At 43.5% G+C, this 19,423-nt stretch overlaps 1 protein-coding gene across 5 annotated transcripts in view; it reads left to right on the forward strand.

Moving 5' to 3' along the window:
- TEK (TEK receptor tyrosine kinase) overlaps nucleotides 1-19,423 on the forward strand; it is an 83,547-nt gene that overhangs the window by 47,073 nt on the left and 17,051 nt on the right. For 3 of the 5 annotated variants that reach the window (XM_027827793.3, XM_007065429.4, XM_043546758.1), the window contains 9 exons: nucleotides 154-306; nucleotides 1,757-1,888; nucleotides 5,639-5,779; nucleotides 6,933-7,061; nucleotides 8,410-8,564; nucleotides 9,917-10,055; nucleotides 14,711-14,872; nucleotides 16,268-16,402; nucleotides 18,132-18,428. In XM_027827793.3, coding sequence (XP_027683594.1) covers nucleotides 154-306; nucleotides 1,757-1,888; nucleotides 5,639-5,779; nucleotides 6,933-7,061; nucleotides 8,410-8,564; nucleotides 9,917-10,055; nucleotides 14,711-14,872; nucleotides 16,268-16,402; nucleotides 18,132-18,428 — 1,443 coding nt within the window. The remainder of the gene's footprint in view (nucleotides 1-153; nucleotides 307-1,756; nucleotides 1,889-5,638; nucleotides 5,780-6,932; nucleotides 7,062-8,409; nucleotides 8,565-9,916; nucleotides 10,056-14,710; nucleotides 14,873-16,267; nucleotides 16,403-18,131; nucleotides 18,429-19,423) is intronic. The other 2 variants (XM_043546759.1, XM_043546760.1) reach the window with 2 other exon arrangements.

A 19,423-nucleotide genomic window follows, 5' to 3' on the forward strand; every position in this document is an offset into this window, starting at 1 on the left:
CCAACCGTGTCATGGTCAACAGATTTGTTTTGCGTGGTAGACAGCTTGCTTTCATCTGAGATGCCTTCACTCACTGGCTGACCTGAGCTCCTCTTGTGAAGGGATGAATGGATGTTCTGCTCTATTATGATGTTTGTTATGTTCTTCTCGCAGGTACTTTCATTCACTCTGTGCCCAGGCATGAAGTGCCAAATGTGCTAGAAGTGACCCGCTCTCAGGCTGAGCTACAGGATGCAGGGGTCTACTCTGCCAGATACATAGGAGGAAGCACCTTCACCTCTGCTTATACAAGGCTGATAGTAAGACGTAAGTTTCCCTCTTTTTTGTGTTGATCATTCTCTGTTTTTGTGTTTTGAAGTGGTGTTACAATAAAATGGAGATCCAACCTTTGTAAAAGCAAAATAGGGGCCAAATTCTCCGTTGGTGCAAACTGAGACCATTTGACTCGAAGCAGGGATTTTGGCCCTATCTGCTTACTGTGTGCATGCTGATGCTGCTTTTGTAAAGGTGGGAGCCCAGCTTTCAAAAATGCCCTCTTGGGCAGCTCATTCAACATGACTCTGACCCAGAGTTTGGTCTTTGAGGTTTTACCATAGGATTTCCTAGTAGGTGCCAGCCAGTGAAAATTCTGTTTAGATGTCTAGAGGACTTGGGGACTCCTTTGACATCCAAATGCCACGTTGACGCATTAAATGCAAGCTTAAATCTGAAAATTCCAGCCCAAGTCTGGATTTCTCTAGTCATGTTTCTCTGTTATTGGAGCTGCCTCAGGAATTTTCCATCAGCACCTTCACAATCATGGCTTTGCATCAGAAGAATCTGTGAAGATCATAGGAAGCATAGTTACTGAGAGAGGGTCACATACTGAACACTGCTGAGCCCTGGGAGCTCCCTGTAGTTCCTCCAGCATCTTGCAGGAACAGGTCTAGCATACACACTCTGATGTTTGTGCTTGTAGTGGAGTTTAGGGCCTGGTCTTTGCTCCTCTTGAAGACAATGACAAAATTTCTATTGGTTTCCAGAGTTCAGGAACAGGCCCTTAGTAGCTTATCAGCCTAGGAAATGGTAAACAATGATCAAGACAGGAGTTTGTGTTTACACTTCTACTGATTATTTTTAAACAGTTTATAAAGATAACAGTGGGCCATGTTGATCGCTGGTATAACTCCAGCAAAGATAGTGGATGAATTAGCGCTAATATGTTTTTGTCTCCTTGAAAGAAGAATACTGTGACAGAAATTTTGTCAGATTGCCAACCATAGACACAAAGCCAGAAATGTTGAGCTTAAACCTGCTGGCATATTATAAGTACCACATCTTTCAGATCAGATGTAACTCTGAGCTCCTGAGTATTTGTAGTCAAAGTCCTTGACATTTATCAGAGCAGAAGTGTTCAACGTAATATCCTTGCCCAGACAGTGCAACTCTTCCTGCATTAAATCCTCCCTGCTGTTTCAAATAGAGAAATTCTACTTTGCTTCCTTTCTTAAACGCATTGTGTAGAGTTGCAGTGCGTTGATAAACAGCTGCCCTGTTCCGCTTGGGAGGTGACTGTATTTCTGTAGTGAACAAAGTGATGCTTAATATACTGTGTGTAGTTTGTAAGGTTTTTAAAGCCCTTTAGGGTCCCTATGAATCAGAGGCACTATATACAAAGCCAGTGTTACCGCTTTGATCAGACAGATTGTCGTGATTTGTATAGTTTGTGAGTGTGTGAGAAAGGAAACAATTTACTATTATACTTTTTGCATAAAAGGCTGTGCAGCTCAGAAGTGGGGCCCGAGCTGCAGCTCAATCTGCCCTGTGTGCATGAACAATGGCATCTGTCATGAAGATAGTGGAGAATGCATTTGCCCTCCAGGCTTTATGGGGAAAACGTGTGAGAAGGGTAAGTACGCATTCTCTCTTCAGACGTATCATTTGTTTCTACACAGCAATGTTAGCAAGAGTTACAGCGGAACCCCAGCCCCAACCACTGCGGCTTTAAGGGCCTGCTTGTCACAGGAGAGGAGGGTCCACGGTTGCCTTTGAGTCAACGTGCCTGCTGCGGCCTACTCTAACATGTGGGATGCATGACAGAATGTTCAGGCCTTAATATTCTGATTGTAGTGCGGTGCTGCAGACATCAGAACTGAACTACAGTGAGATCTGACATCTGAGCTGTGCTACTATAGAACAGATACATTCACTCCTGTAATTTCAGGAAAGTAAAGTCCCATTAAGGTCCTGATCTTGCAAACACTTACACACGTAGCTAACTTTAAACAGGTAAGAAGTCCCACTGAGGCCAATGGCACTACTCACCTGCTTGAAATTAAGTGTATAAGTATGTGTGTATATATATATGTGTGTATATATATATATATATATATATAAGGGCTGTCGATTAATTGCAGTTAACTCATGCGATTAACTTAAAAAAATTAATCATGATTAAAAAAATTAATCATGATTCATCGCCGTTTTAATCGCACTGTTAAACAATAGAATACCAATTGAAATTTATCAAATATTTTGGATGTTTTTCTACATTTTCATATATATTGTATTCTGTGTTGTAATTTAAATCAAAGTGTATATTATTTTTGATTATAAATATTTGCACTGTAAAAATGATACAATAGTCTTTTTCAATTTACCTCATTTACCAAGTATTGTAGTGCAATCTCTTTGTCATGGAAGTGCAACTTACTTGCAAATGTAGATTTTTTTTTATTACATAACTGCACTCAAAAACAAAACAATGTAAAATTTCAGAGCCTACAAGTCCACTCAGTCCTACTTTTTGTTCAGCCAATTGCTAAGACAAACAAGTTTGTTTACATTTACAGGAGATAATGCAGCCCTCTTCTTATTTACATCACCAGAAAATGAGAACAGACTTTTGCATGGCACTTTTGTAGCTGGCATTGCAAGGTATTTACATGCCAGATATGCTAAACATTCATATGCCCCTTCATGCTTCAGCCACCATTCCAGAGATGTTAAAAAAATAATGTGTTAATTAAATTTGTGATTGAACTCCTTGGGGGAGAAGTGTATGTCCCCTGCTCTGTTTTACCTACATTCTGCCATATATTTCATGTTATAACAGTTTTGGATGATGACCCAGCACATGCTGTTCATTTTAAGAACACTTTCACTGCGGATTTCACAAAACGCAAAGAAGGTACCAATGTGAGATTTCTAAAGATAGCTACAACACTCGACCCAAGGTTTAAGAACCCAAAGTGCCTTCCAAAATCTAAGAGGGATGAACTGTGGACTATGCTTTCAGAAGTCTTAAAAGAGCAACACTCCAATGTGGCAGCCGTGTTAGTCTGTATCCGCAAAAAGAAAAGGAGTACTTGTGGCACCTTAGAGACTAACCAATTTATTTGAGCATAAGCTTTCGTGAGCTACAGCTCACTTCATCGGATGCATACTCCAATGTGGAAATTACAGAACCCAAACCACCGCATGTCCCCTGGAATGGTGAGTGAAGCATGAAGGGACATATGAATCTTTTGCGCATCTGGCACGTAAATATCTTGCGACGTCGGCTACAACAGTGCCATGAGAATGCCTGTTCTCACTTTCAGGTGACACTGTAAACAAGAAGCGGGCATCATTATCTCCTGCAAATGTAAACAAACTTGACTGAACAAGAAGTAAGACTGTGGAATTGTTGGCTCTAAAGTTTTACGCTGTTTTGGTTTTGAATGCAGTTTTTTTGTACATACTTCTACATTTGTAAGTTCAACTGTCATGATAAAGAGATTACACTAAAGTAATTGTATTACGTGAATTGAAAAATATTTTTTACAGTGCAAATACTTGTAATCAAAAATAAATATAAAGTGGGCACTGAACACTTTGTGTTCTGTGTTGTAATTGAAATCAATATATTTGAAAATGTAGAAAACATCCAAAAGTATTGAAATAAATGGTATTCTATTATTAACAGTGCAATGAATCACAATTAATTTTTTAAAAAAAGAAAAGGAGTACTTGTGGCACCTTAGAGACTAACCAATTTATTTGAGCATAAGCTTTCGTGAGCTACAGCTCACTGAGCTGTAGCTCATGAAAGCTTATGCTCAAATAAATTGGTTAGTCTCTAAGGTGCCACAAGTACTCCTTTTCTTTTTGCGAATACAGACTAACACAGCTGTTACTTTGAAACCAATTAATTTTTTAAATTTCTTGAGAGCCCTTATATATATATATATACACATACATGTGTGTGTGTCTGTGTGTTTACACGTATGTTTAAATTCAAGCAGGTGAGTAGTGTATATGTGTGTGTGTATATATATATATATATATAGATGTGTGTCTACATATATACTGTATTGTGGTACAGCAGGGCTAGGGGGCAGTAGGAAAGTGATAGATGGGAGGCATATAAGCCCCTCCCTGTGGACTGAGGAGAGGGTACTACAGATTAATTAGAGTACCTGGAGCCAATTAAGGCCCAGCCAGAGACCTACTAAAACCCCCCTGCTTCAGTCAGAGAGGAGGAAGGAAGGAGAGTTGACTGTAGTTTGGAGGAGTACTGTTATTGACCAGAGGATCAGAGTACCAAGGGAAGGGAAACCCTGCCCAAGCAGAGGGACTCCCCTGGCACAAAGGACCGAGAGAAACCCTGCCCAAGGGGAAAGAGGGTAAGAAGCCCGTGAAGCTGAAGGGGCTGGGACCCGGAGTAGGAGGCGGACCCAGGTCCCTTCCCTGCTCACCTTCTCTCCCCCACCAGGGCACTAGTGGAGCCATCAACACCCAAGAATAGGAGGAAGGTGCAGTGCCCTGACCCCATCACACCATGGAAAAGCGTGGGACCCACCACCATAGCATCGGCCATTTGCCACTATATATAAAAATACTCTCCTGATCTATTATGTTATCCCTGGTAGAACAGTGTTGGAAGAGACCATTGTCCATTCAATACTGTACTTGCTTGTTTAACTATAACTTCCATTTATGTCACTCAAGGATATAACATGGCTGTTTACTCTCAAGTTTATGTGTCACACATGTGACGTGGGGCATTCAGCGTTTTGTTTTATTCTGAATTACAATGGCAGATTTGGAGGTTTTTCTTGACCCTTTGCTGTGAACAACATCCTCAAAGAAAGAAAACTTACCTCTCCTTGGAAACCTGAGGTTAAATCCTGGCCCTCATTCTGGCAAAACTACCATTGACTTCAGTGAGCCCAAGATTTCACACTAGGTTGGAAACGTCCAAGATTTCAGCCATAATCAAGTTCTAAGGAAAGTTCTAGGTCAGGTCCTCAGCTCGTATAAACCAGCATAGCTCCATCAAATTCAAAGAGGTTACGGTGATTTGCACCAGGTGAAGATCTGATCCTGAATATCCAAAGCACTGGATGTTCTTATATTTCCTCACCTTAAAGAAAATCCAAGGTTGTTTTCATTGCTTAAAGTTATCTTCACTGCAGCAACAGCGTAGGGTATGCCTGGAATCTTGCCTGATGATTGACATAGTTATGGATTTTAATGGACCCAATATTTGGGGGTAAAAATATTTATTTCCCATTTTTTCTATTTCTTTAATGTTGCCTAATGATGTATCACTGGAAGAACTAGCACTTTCATGGCTTTGACGCTGTTGGCCTTTTTTCCCCCCCACCTTCTATAGCTTGTGGAGACAATACATTTGGCAGAACCTGTAAAGAGAGCTGTAAAGAGAACTCAGGCTGCAAATATTATATGTTCTGTCTACCAGATCCTTATGGCTGCTCTTGTGCTACAGGATGGAAGGGCCTGGAATGTGATGAAGGTACAGTCACAGACACGATGCATTGAAAGAGTTTGCTGCTGCTTAGTGTGTGGAAAACACAAAAAGAAAAGGAATGGCAGTGGGACAGAGCCGGGCTGTTAATGCCCAGCCCACATACCATCAATTTCCCAATCTGTGAAATAGAGATAATAATCAGATCTACCCAAGAGGAACATATGAGGTTGCAGATGGAAGGTTCTGTATAAGTGCAAAATATTGCCAGTATCCCATACTTTAACTGGTTTTGTCACTGAAATTTAAAATATTCTATAACCTTGAGTACATAGGTGCTGGAACTAGGGGTGCTATCGGACCTCCTGGCTTGAAGTGGTTTCCATTATATACAGGGTTTATAGTTTGGTTAAATGGCTCTCAGCATTCCCCCACAGCCCGCCCCGTAGAAATTGTTCCAGCACCCCTGTCTTGAGAAATTGTCCTGTCATATTTCTAGGGATAAATGTGGGTTATTTCAGTACCCATTCCTGCAAACTGTCAAGCATCTTCAGCTTCCATTGACTATATATTAGACTGTAATCTCTTTAGGGCAGGGACCAAGTTTTCCTATCTGTCTGTGCAGCATCTAGCACAATGGTGCCGTAATCCTGACAGGACCTTTGGGTACTAGCACAACTCAAATAATAATGGCTTCGCTAGGAGTTGAAGATGCTTGCGACTTCGCAGGATGACGAGTACAGAAGCAGATTTGCTCTTTTTTTGTTGTTGTCATGATCCTCGCGACCCTGTGTTGATGCTTTAAGCACACAAGCCTTCACAAACTCAGTCCAACTGGATCAGTGGTGGGAAACCTGTGGCCTGCGGGCTGCACACGGCCCATGAGGGTAATCCACTGGTGGGCCACCAGACTGTTTGGATGCCGGACAACGCTTCCTGCAGCTCCCGTTGGCCGGGAACAGCGAACCGCGGCCACTGGGAGTTGCGGGCAGCCATGCAAATGTAAACAAATGGTTTGGTGGCCCGTCAGCAGATTACCCTGATGGGCTGCACCCACCACTGAACTGGATGGAATAAATTCAGCCTCAGAGTCCAGTGCATAAGAGTCTGAAGTAATGGAGGAATATTTGTAGCATGCAAAGCAAGTTGCTTTTATTCATTCCATGTTACTAACGTTCACCCTAAATACCTGTGCTTGCAGAGTGCCAATCTGGTTTTTATGGTCCGGACTGTAAACTCAAGTGTAATTGCAACAATCGGGGGAAATGCGACAGATTTAAGGGCTGCCTCTGTCAGTTTGGCTGGCGTGGTCTACAATGTGAAAAAGAAGGTAAAGCAAGGTAACACTGTAGTAAATGGCCTCTTCCAGTGTGATTGAAACAAATCTTCATGCTGGCGTAACATTTCCACCTATGGTTGATAGCCCATGGCAGTTGCCCCGTTTCGTTCTGGAGGGCACAGGACCAGTTTCCAAACCTTTGCTCTAGTGCAATGGCTGCCAGCCTCTGTTAGGCACACCATGTCTGGTGCCTCAGGTTTATGAGTTCAAGTCTAGGATACCTCTCCCTACATTAGAGTGGAATACTTGTGTAAGTACTTACTGACATGAGTAAGGGTTGCGCATCTAGCCCTTACTGATGACTCTCAGGGCTGGGTCATGGGGCACTGCCCTTCCTTTGTCCCATTCAGCTGGGCGTGTTCTTGCACCAAGTGTCTCTTGGTGTTCTCTAAACCCCAAGTTTATCATCAGACTGGGATTTGAAGCAACACTAGCTCCACGGGGAGTTAGGACTTGCACAGCTGAATGGTAGACAGTAGGCACTGGCTGACACAGATGAGTCAGGAGGCTAAGCTCTGTGCTGATTCACACTCTGTGCAACCCCACTGAATTAAGTGGAGTTGTCCAGGGTGTAAATCAGCATGGAATTTGGCTTTTACCTGGTAAACTGATTGAGTAGTCCCAAAAGGTTGGGATCTATGTTTTAGTCTAGGTTGCCCAGACGTTCCGATATTATCAGGACCATCTCAATATTAGGGGCTTTATCTGATATATGCAACTATACCCGCCATCTTACCCCCGAAAAAGATGTGTCCTGATTTTTCACACTTCCTGTCTGGTCACCCTATTGTAATCCCACAGTAGCCTTCAAATTCTCAGGAGATAGGAGATGGGAAGGTGGCCCTCGGCACATGTTATTTTATAAAATACCCTATGCATATATTGTTCCTGGCACACAAGGTCTTTCAAGCTCAAGGAGTGTGGAGCAGTTGAGATCACAATCAGATTGTAGCACTTCTACCCTACCCAGATTTTACTGCTGTCTTGTTATGGGTCTGGGCAATGATGAGCTGCAGGGGTATTTCACATTAACTCAGAGAATGCAATGTATGATTTTGCAAAAGCTATATTGTTTGTGCTTGGTATGTTTTGGGTCTGAATCTTTTCTGATTTAGTTTTACATTGGTGTAACACTTTGGTGGAATTATTTCTGATTTACTCCTGTGTAAGTAAGAGGAGAATCAGGCCCACTATACCTAAGGTCTACAATTTGTTCAACATATGCATGGAATTTGAATTGTAGCTGCTTTTTTTAACCTCTTAACCTGCTCTGTTTTATCTCTGAGGGAGAAAAGCAATCAGCAGATGTCATGTTGTGAATATTGGGTTCCTTACACAGGTTCAGCTGACGTATCACCTCAGATAAAGCACTTGCCAGACCATGTGGAACTCAATTCTGGCACAGAGTTTAAGCCTATTTGTATAGCCACTGGCAAGCCACTTCCTGTTATTGAAGAATTTAAACTGTTGAAACAAGATGGGACTGTCTTCAAGGTAAGTCCCTGGTTGGTTTCTACTCTGTTTCTTATTTTTATTAGTATTGTTATGTTTATTTGTTAGTTATTGCACACTGAAGACATTTTGACCAAGTACCTTTCCTTGGTGGTATGAAAATGGCACAAGATCTTCAGGGCCAAATTTTCAACCAGCTTCTATGAACTTGCCTAGACTCATAGAGGCACCAATTCAGGGAACTATCCTTATTCCACAAAATCACTCAGCACATGGTCATCTGTCCAGGGACAGACTTAAGCATGTGCCTCAATGCTTTCCTGAATCAGGTCCAGAACTTGCTGTATAATGGTGAAAAAGCGGGTGAGCATTTGTTCAAATTCCCATTGGTTGCTAAGTTCATCCATGTTTGTGCTGCTTTTTATTCACTGTTCATGATAATTGGTGTGAACAGGCTTCTGTTTGCACTATTGTTTGGGGGAATGTCTGTCCTTCATACAGATTCCCCTACTTTGCATACAAACCGTGATATTTGTCTGTGAAAAAGAGTGTTTGCTGTTTGCTATTTGTTATTCTCTGTTTGTCATTCTTCATTTGTTTTTTTCCCCCTATTTAAATAGTTTGAGGTAGTAGAAAAATACCATGTGACTTGGATGACTAGCCAAACACAGTGAATAATAAATAGCAAATGACTGAAATTAACTGTTCATGAACAACACATATAGACTCAGAATTCACCACCCAGACTATTCAGCAAAGACTGAATAATTAATGCTCTTGTAAAACTCAAAACAGAAGAAGGGCTGAGTTCTTTGGATGATATACTGGTAGTTGCTAATTCAACAGTTGTAGCAGCAAAACTGAGTAAAAACCACTGGTGTGCAATGGCTGTTAGATTTCCTTCAGCGTTAGCTACGTTTTACAGATGGGCGAAGAGGGCTCATACTTGCAGAGCAGGAAATCAGTGGAAGTTTTGTCACTGAGGCCAACAGAAGCGAGACTTTCTCTGAAGTACTTTGGGATTTTTTGGGAGGACAGGGATTATAAATGGAAGTTTTATTTATTATTGTTCCATGTTAAAAGCTACATTAAAGGAAAGTGAAGGTTGCTGCAGTAATCAGGAAATAACAGAGCAACAGTGAGATCAAAATCAGAAGTTACCAGGGCCATTTTGTCTGTACTAGAAAACTCCTGGCTGAGGTGTAATATATTACATGTAATGATTATGTGCAATATACTAAGGGCCTGATCCAAAGCCCATTGAGGTTAATAGGAGACTTACCATTGGCGTTAATGGATTTTGGATGAGACCCTAAATTAGGAGGAGGAGTGACTTGGAGGAGGTTTTTCATTGTTCAGGTTTGTCAGACCCTTCTTATGATTTGTCATTTCAGCCCGTCTCATTTGTTAGCAATCGCTCAGAAGCAAAGTTTCATATCAATAGAATCCAGCCCCCTGACTCAGGAACATGGGTTTGCAGTGTTCAGACAGTAGCAGGGATGGCAGAAGAGCCTTTCCGGGTTACAGTTAAAGGTAAGGTTCTCTGAATCATGTGCTTTTAGATGTTCTTGTGTCCCTCTTTTAACACGGGGAAGCTTACACCGTTAAATGTCCATAGCATCCTTGAGATGCGATCTATCTTCTAGCAGTTTCTGTTCAGAGATCTGATAATGCATTGAGTTGAGTCATGAGCCCATTTCTTTATGTCATGTTTATGGTTTTTTATACAAACACTTAACCCTTCCATGTATATTATCCTGCTCCATCATTTATACTCCAGCTATGCTTAAAGAGCCTGAACCAAAGCCTACATTATTAAACTCAATGGGAGTCCTTCCATTGACTGGAAAGAGCTGTGAATCAGGCCCAGAGCTTGCTGCTTTGCTGATATTAAATGTAGTATGGAAAATCTTCTTTACGGACTAGGACAAGTATCTTCAAACATAGAGTGTAAATTAGGCACTGCCATCCATATTAACTCATCTTAATAAAAGAAGCCCAATTGTCATGCACCTAGAAAACCCATAGACTTCAGAGATACCGGCGCTCAGAGTGGTGCTTTGGGGTTCAAGCCAGACCAGTAAGAGGTTGTGTCACCTCCTGCCCTGCAACTTTGGATGCTGTCGGTGCTATGCTGCTATGGCTCACAGCCGGAACACCAACAGCCAGCGGGCGGGTCACACCCTGGCTTCCACAACCCAGTTACTTTTTGCAGAGCAACCCCCATTACCCTCTCAGTCCCAAATTTCCCCCAAACTGTCTGCCACTGTGACAATCTGCTGAGGTTCCCAGAATTGTGAGTTACTGTGTTACCCCTCTCTGCCTCAGCAAGTAAGTTTTGCTACTGCTAAGCTCTGTCACAACTCCCTGACACACCAGCTTGTCTGCCTTGCCAGCAAACTCCTCAGGACTCTGCCAGTCCAAACCTTGCTCTGCAGGTAACAAACAGTGACCCCAACTTCTGAGTTCCCCAGACACGTCTCCCGGCAGTATCCTATCCTGGAAGGCTCAAGAAGTTATTAGTTCGTTGCTCCTTTAAAGAGACAATGCACTCCAGTTCACTAATTTAACTTGGGTTTTTACCAACACTCTTACTTAAATCACTGCACAGAATTGTTGTATAGTAAAAGAAAAATAAGTTTAATAAGCAAAATGTCAAAGGTCCAAGTCAGGGGTCGGCAACGTATGGCACGCGTGCCAAACACGGCACACAAGCCAATTTTTAATGGCACGCTGCTGTTTGCTGGACCCAGGCAGACCGCAGCGTGCCACTAAAAATCCTGACCGGCCCGGCCTGCTCTTTTCCGCCCTGCACCCCCCGCTCTCTCCTTGCAGGGCAGGCAAGCTACCCCTTCCCCCCGCCTCTTCCCCCAGCGTGCTGGGTTCCTGTCCCTCCTTCTCTCCTGCCCTACGGCTGATCAGCTGACGGCCCTTGCTATGGAGCGGGAGAGGTAAAAGCGGGGGAGAGGTAAAAGCAGAGCCGCAGCGCCTCTCTCTGCTTCGGGGACCTTGGGGAAGGGGGTGGAATCAGGGCATATCCCCTCCAGCCTCCTACTGTGAGCCGCTCAGGGCAGGGAGCTGGGAGCACCCTCATGACCCCAGCCCACACCCCCAGCCCTCTGCCCTGACCCCTTCACCCCCCCACACACCCCAACCCCGTGTCCTGACCCCTGCACCCCTCCCCACAACCCCAGCCCTGGCTCCTGCACCCCCCACACATACCCAGGCCCCCCACACCCTATGCCCTGACTCTTGCACCCCCCACATCCCCACTCCCACCCTGAGCACCAAATGGGAGCTCCTGCACCCCACCCCCCCATTCCCACCTGCACCCCTCCCACCAAATGGGAGCTGCCCAGGTAAGCGCTCCACACCAAAACCTCCTGCCCCAACCCTGAGCCCCCTCCCTCATTCTAGCTCCTGGCCAGACCCTGCACCCCAACCCCCAGCCTGCTCCTTCACCCCCCAGCCCTGTTCTCAGCACAGTCCCACCTTCATCTCAGTGCAGAGAGAAAGGAAGAGAATGGCTAGAACCAGGGAGAAGGTAGATACCTACTGTATGTGGACAGGGCCGGGACTTCAGACCGGCAGTGGGCTGAGCGGGGCCGGCAGCCGGGACCCTGGCTGGCAGGAGCCGGCAGACGGAACCCCAGACCGGCAGCGGGCTGAATGGCAGCGGGCTGAGCCGCTCAGCCCACTGCCAGTCTGGGGTCCCGGCCACCGGCCCCGCTAAGCCCTCTGACAGTCTGGGGTTCTGGCTACCAGCCCCTTGTCAGGCAGGGTCCTAGCTGCAGGCCCCGCTCAGCCTGCTGCCGGCCTAGGTGAACGGAACCCCAGGCTGGCAGCGGGCTGAGTGGGCTGGCAGCGTAAGATCAGCATTTTAATTTAATTTTAAATGAAGCTTCTTAAACCTTTTGAAAACCTTGTTTACTTTACATACGACAATAGTTTAGTTATATAATATATAGACTTATAGAGAGAGACCGTCTAAAAAACGTTAAAATGTATTACTGGCACGCGAAACCTTAAATTAGAGTGAATATATGACGACTTGGCACACCACTTCTAAAAGGTTGCCGACCCCTGGTCTAAGTGATACCAAGTATAATGGAGTAAAGGTATAAAGGGTTACAAGCAAACAAAAGTAAAAATACTCTTCTGAGACTAAAACTTAATTTCAGCAAGTTACAGTCTTTGTCTAAGCAGGTTTCTCACCTATATATAGTTCCCAGAGACTTTAGCCCCCTTGGTTGAAGGCTCCAATGTCCTGTGATTTGAAGGGCTCTGGCCCCTTGAATTTTATACAGCTCTCTCCCCTATCTTTGTATAGTCCAGTAAATTTTTCAAATGCAGTCTTTGAAAAGTAAGCCCAGCCCAAGCTTCTCTCCTGCTGGGATGTAGACACCATGCTGTTTTCCCATTTACCCAGTTACAAGATGCAGGAAGGCTTCCTGTTGATTTTCCATCCCTGTGCTGATCTGCATGTAAACCAGACTTACATTGTTTCGATAATGCTTAATTTACCTTGGAGACAGTAGATAGCTACCTCCCTGCTGTCTGTGAGAAAACCTGGTTTCTCCCTGTGTTGGTCACAGACTTCAAAGCATAATATCAGTGAGTATCCATAATACCTCACATAGTGTTAATGCATATATTTCTCAATGATATTAATCACCAAAGTGTCATTTTTTCATAAAAGACCTTACTCGATACACTTTTGTAATGCAGTAGTATTGTATACTATCAGTTGATTCAATTGCTTATCATGAGGTTCAGATCCCCTGTCTTTATAAGCCTGGTCTACACTAGGGGAGGGTATCGATCTAAGTTACGCAACTTCAGCTACGTGAATAATGTAGCTGAAGTCGACGTACTTACTGTGGTGAGTCGACTGCTGCCGCTCCCCCATCGACTCCGCCTGCGCCTCTCACCCTGGTGGAGTACAGTCGATGGGTGAGCGCTCGGGGGTCGATTTATTGCGTCTAGACTAGACGCGATAAATTGACCCCCACTGGATTGATCGCTGCCCGCCAATATGGTGGGTAGTATAGACATACCCATAGTTAAGAGGCTATCTTCCCCTCCCTCCCAACTCCCACACACTACATTCATGGCTTTGTCTACCTTTTATATAAATATACCTTGATTGTCTCTGCCTAATGACCAGGCTGGTCAGACAAGCAAATACAGTCCTATGTCTAAGGCAGACTGAGATTATGCATTGCGTGCCAAACACATTTTAAGAACATAATTCTAGCACGTATCCATAACTCTTTGTACACACCCATCCATACCTCATTCAAGAATATTAATGATCAGTGAGTTATCAGTTTTCCAGTGATACGTTACATGCTACCTTTTGGTTCTATATCATGACAACAGTGTATTAGGTGTAGTGAGTATGTCAGGCTTGACAAGAGTTGCTGACACAGAGAAGTAAACCACCAATAGGCCTCTGTGTCTCGCTCAGCAGCTCTAAAAATTAGGGTATGTAAGTAAGTGTTTCTCAAAGTGAGTAAGAGTGATAGAAATAGGACCCGTACAGTAGGGAGCATATTGACCATAAGGGGACACTATCTAGATCAAACCCCATATTTTAACAGTCTTCCTTCCTCTTGATAGTCCTACCTGGAATTATTAAAGATGAAAGATTTTAAAAATCTGATGTATTTTCATTGTGGATAACATTTGTTTACTTTCTTGACATTTCATTCAGCCTGGACAATGTTTCCAATCAGTTTCACTTTCCGGTTCTCGTAGACTGGCACAAGATTTAAATGTTTTTTATTGACAACGCTACAGGGAAATGTTTAAATAAATATCTGCATTCAAAATATTAAAGCAGTTCTACCTTAAACAGCTGCCGCCTGCATTGTAATTTTTGTGAATTGGCAAATGAATGGGATGGTAAAGATTGAAAAAAAAAATCCAAGTATTTGGAGCGGGATCTAAACCCTTATGCTTTAGGATATAATCCCACCTCTAACTAAGGGGAGTTAGGAAGAAACTTTCCCTACCATAGAGAAATGTTGTTGAAGCAGCTGTCAGAGACAGGGTACTGGAGTAGATGGACCATTGCTCTGATACAGTCTGGCAATATCTGGATTCATAGGAATACAGGTAGATGCCACAGTTTTATTAATACAGACAAATAAAAGATCTGGTCTAATAGTCACATTCTTGCTCAGTTCCTCCTGTGCCTCAGTATGCTCCGAGGATGATAGACAGTGGACATAATTTTCTCACCATCAATATCAATGCTGACTCCCACACTGGTGATGGACCAATTGTGTCAACCAAGCTCCTGTATAAGCCTGCTAAAGATTATCAGCCCTGGATGTCAGTAGAAGGTAAGGGTCAGTTCTTTCATCCCATCACTCATACAGAAACCTCATCTACAGTCAAGCTGAAGAAAAATCGGAATGTGGTGTTTGCTCTAACGTAAAATTCTGTTTTGAAAAATGACTTTTACTTATGCAGGGCTCAACAGAACCTACGGCTGGCCCTTGCAAGTGCAATTCTTACTTAGGTTTTAACCTAAAAAGATATTAAAGCAGCAGCAGAAGCAAGTGGCCTCCTACCTATTTCTCTGTCTCAGGTTTTTATAAGGCTCCTATCATTGTGGTACTCAAGTACTGGCTTCTCGGACTTCTAAAGACCAAGGGCCAAGTTCAGAAGTGAGTCAAATGAATTTGAGTAGCCTAGAGGAGAGTATAAATTGGTATAGCTTACCACTTCATCCAGTCCTGTCAAATGTACATTAAAGTCACGTAGACTTTTCCGAGATTCCCATAGGTTTACATGGGCTGACACACACTTTGCCAAGTACGTGAGTAACTTACAAACACACACCTTACACATCAGCTCTAAATTTGACCCACTTAGTGCAAGGGAATCAAAACAGACATATTTCAGACTCTGACAGGCCAGAAGCGAGGCGCGTAGCTAAAAAAACCCAATGAACTGAGGATGTAAGAAGGTGTAATCTAAAGCAGCCCCCATCCTCTTTAACTGACACCTTCTGACTCCTCAGTGTATAATTTATGTCTCCTTGCTTTCCCTTACATATCAATAACTGGATGCAAGTAGATCTAAGGGAGTATGCCTGGTTGTATGGGAGTCTAACCTATATCACTTTACACATCATCTTCATTAGACACCAAGTCTCTTTGCTGGGATCTCTTGATGAAAAGAAACACAGATACATCAACACTGAGGATTCTTGAGCCTTTAGCCAACACATTCATGGGTATTCGGGATTCCAATTCGTTCTTTCCAGGCTTGTATGTTTCGTCCATCATTGTGGTATCTGAACTCCTAATAGCTAGACCAATGACCTCATTAAGTCTCCACAAGAGCGAAGAGGTTTGCCTGCACCGGATCAGATTGTAAAATCTTTGGGTTGGGGCCAGCTCACTTGGAGCCAGATTTTCAGAAGTGCTCAGCACCCAACAGTTCCCCTGAGGATCCTGAGCACTTCAGTACTTTTGAAAATCTGCCCTTTTGTATCTCATGCAAGGCTGGGCACATTGCTGGTGCTTTAACCCATAATAAGCAATACTGTCATAATGGTAATTAACATGTACGTCTAAACAGCTCATCCTAGAGTAATGGGGGTAAAGCGGAGCCCATAACCTTGACCTCTCTCAAGAGCAGACCCAGCTGTGATGCGGGATTCAGAAAATCCCGTATTATTTTTCAGAATGGAATGGAGGGTTGACCTTTCTTTCTCCTTTCGTTCCCAGTAAATGGAAAGAGCAAGAGATTATTTAATCTAGAACCCAAAACAGAATATCAGTTCTGTGTTCAGCTAAGCCGGCAAGGGGATGGTGGAGAAGGGCATCCTGGGCCACAGGCAAGCTTCACAACGGCTGCACTTGGTACGTAGGACTTTTGGCCTTTCACATGGGGAGCTTTCAATCAGCCTCCTTCGTTTTCTCTGCAATATGCACAGCTGCATTCATCTACATGCATGCCAAAGCCCACTGAAGTCAATGGAAGCCTTTCCATTCATTTCAGTGGGTTTTGGACCAAGCCCCAAAATAATGTTTCTCAAACAGTGAGGCCTAGGAAGGTTTGGATCCTTTCAGAGGAGTCTCAAGCAAAGCAAAGGAAAATGGGGGGAAAGGGGAAGAATTGCAAAAAGTGACTAAATATCATTCTCCCCATTTTACAGGTTGGCAAAACTGAGGAACAATGAGGTTAGGTAACTTGCCCAATGCCACACAGCGAGTGCTCCACAATGTTGGGGATAGAACCCCTTCTCTTGGTTGCTAGTGATGGCTCTAACATTTAGACTATGTTGACTTCTTTAAGGTTAAGATTATTCGAATATCAGAATCTCATACAGAGTCAAGGAACAGGAAGAAATCAAATACTCAAGCACTAAATAAATGACCTCTTGTTTACTGAACCCTTAACATGGAAATGATCCATCAATAAAAAGAGAGGGGCCTGGCCCCTTCCTCATTTTTAAAAACTTCCACTTTGCATCCATAATTTTTCAACCCTCCTCCATCCCAGTGAAGGACATGAGACAAGAAAGATACTTTTTTGCTGACACCCAGGCCAACAGTTCTTTGTATGGAGCTTGTGCACACCAGCAACCAACCAGGGATCTACTAGTTGTAGAGTATTAGCTTTCTTCCCTCCACCCCATCTCCTTCAATGTCATTTGAATTCCCAAGTCTATTATCTCTATCCCCACATTGTCCCATAGCTCTGTTGTTTTACTTAACCACACACAATATAGTTATTCAGGCCCCCTCATTCTCCTTCAAAGAACTGTAGGTAGTGAGAGGGGCATTAACCTTTGCTATTCTGATCTAGCAAATGTGACTGTGGCCAGGAAATAAAGTGACAGGGTCTGATTCTCCATTGCCTTGCACCATGTGTAGTCATTAACACCTATGAAAGCGAATGTAGAATTCTACCAAATTGACATATTAGCCTTTTACATGCACTTTGTAGCACTATAAATGATTATACATGGTTCAGGGCAGTGGAGAATCAGGCATCAGGCCCTTGGTTTCTTACCAGCACTCCTGTTTGTGAAACCCTTATCACCAAATGCTAGAAGTAAACAATCTTTCACAAAAACAGAGCAAATGAAGCCACATGAATCCTTCAGTCCAGGAGGGAACGTGGCTGGAGGAGGTGGCTGGAGAAATTCCAGATTTTCTGAGAAGCAAATGGCATTTCAGAGAAACTGAAGATCTGAAATCCACCACCCTGCTACTTGTGGCAGGCCCAGCAGCATCAGAGATTGACAGTACTTTCCAGTGGCACCATCAAGGGCATTGCAAAATGCTAACGTCATTTAAAAATGTCAGTATTGTGATCCATGCAAGGATGCCGTCCCTGAGAAGCAACCCAAAACACGCCATGCTTGGGCTGAGCATTTGACCTCAACAGCAATTCTAGCCTCTGCTAGGTATGGAGGACAAGATTTGAACTATGGATGACCTCAGGCCTCACTTGGCAGTGCAGAGCACTAACCACTAACCCAGATGGCCAGTTCCAGATTATTGTTTTAATACCAGCCTTTGTGTGCAAGTATCCAGAAGACATAAAATAAAGTTTTTTCTCTCTCTCTGTGGATTCTCCAAGGTCTTCCTCCACCAGAAGGTCTCACCCTCCTTCCTAAAAGCAAGACATCTCTGATTTTGTCATGGCAGCCAATAGCACAGAAGCCAGAAGATGACCTTCTTGTTGAAGTGGAAAGGACGAGTGTGAATGACAACAGTGGTGATGAGATCAGTGTTATCACCCGTGTGCCAGGAAATATATCCACCCTGGTTATTGATGATTTAGAACCCAGACAGCAGTATAGGTGCAGGGTACGTGTGAATACCAGGTCTGAAGGAGAGTGGAGTGACTATTTGTATGCATGGACCTACAGTGACAGTAAGTGACTGGATTCACTTTACTTTATTTATTCCTTTCTCTTCCTCTTCCCCCTAACCACCCCCAGCAGGATTCTGATGTTGCTAGAGGTCTTTGTAAAATGTAATTGAGATGGGTTCGGTCACAGAGACCCCCTTGGGACTGTCACCTGTTGTGCTGAAACTACCTCTGAGCCCATCTTCCCTGCCAGCTTGGGACTCAACAACCCTGTCTTGTTGAGCCAGACATGCAAGCCTGCTGCAACACAGACCCAGAGTCTGAACCACACCCCCAAACCTGCAGACTTAACTGAAAACAGCTCAGCAAGTGCTCCTGTCTCCAGCACCCAGATACCCAGTTCCCAATGGGATCTAAACCTCAAATAAATCTTTTTACTCTGTATAAAGCTTATACAAGGTAAACTCATAAATTGTCCACCCTCTATAACACTGATAGAGAGAGATGCACAGCTGTTTGCTCCCCCAGGTATTAATCACTTACTCTGGGTTAATTAATAAACAAAAGTGATTTTATTAAGTATAAAAAGTAGGATTTAAGTGGTTTCAAGAAATAACAGACAGAACAAAGTAAATTACCAAGCAAAATAAAACAAAACACGCAAGTCTAAGCCTAATACATTTAAGAAACTGAATACAGATAAATCTCACCCTCAGCGATGTTCCAATAAGCTTCTTTCTCAGACTAGACTCCTTCTTAGGCTGGGCCCAATCCTTTCCCCTGGTACAGTTCTTGTTAGTTCCAGCTCAGGTGGTAACTAGGGGTTTTCTCATGATTGAAGCCCCTTTTGTTCTGTTCTACCCCCTTTTATAGTGTTGGCACAAGGCAGGAATCTTTTGTGTGTCTGGGTCCCCACCCCTCCTTCTAAATGGAAAAGCACCGGGTTTAAGATGGATTCCAGTACCAGGTGACATGATCACATGTCACTATAAGACCTCATTCTCCATTCTTTCAGGGCTGGCGTGCATGTAGCCAGGAAGGTTTGCAAGTAAACAGAA

This window comes from Chelonia mydas, chromosome 5 (assembly GCF_015237465.2).
Source record: "Chelonia mydas isolate rCheMyd1 chromosome 5, rCheMyd1.pri.v2, whole genome shotgun sequence".
Classification (NCBI taxonomy): domain Eukaryota; kingdom Metazoa; phylum Chordata; order Testudines; family Cheloniidae; genus Chelonia; species Chelonia mydas.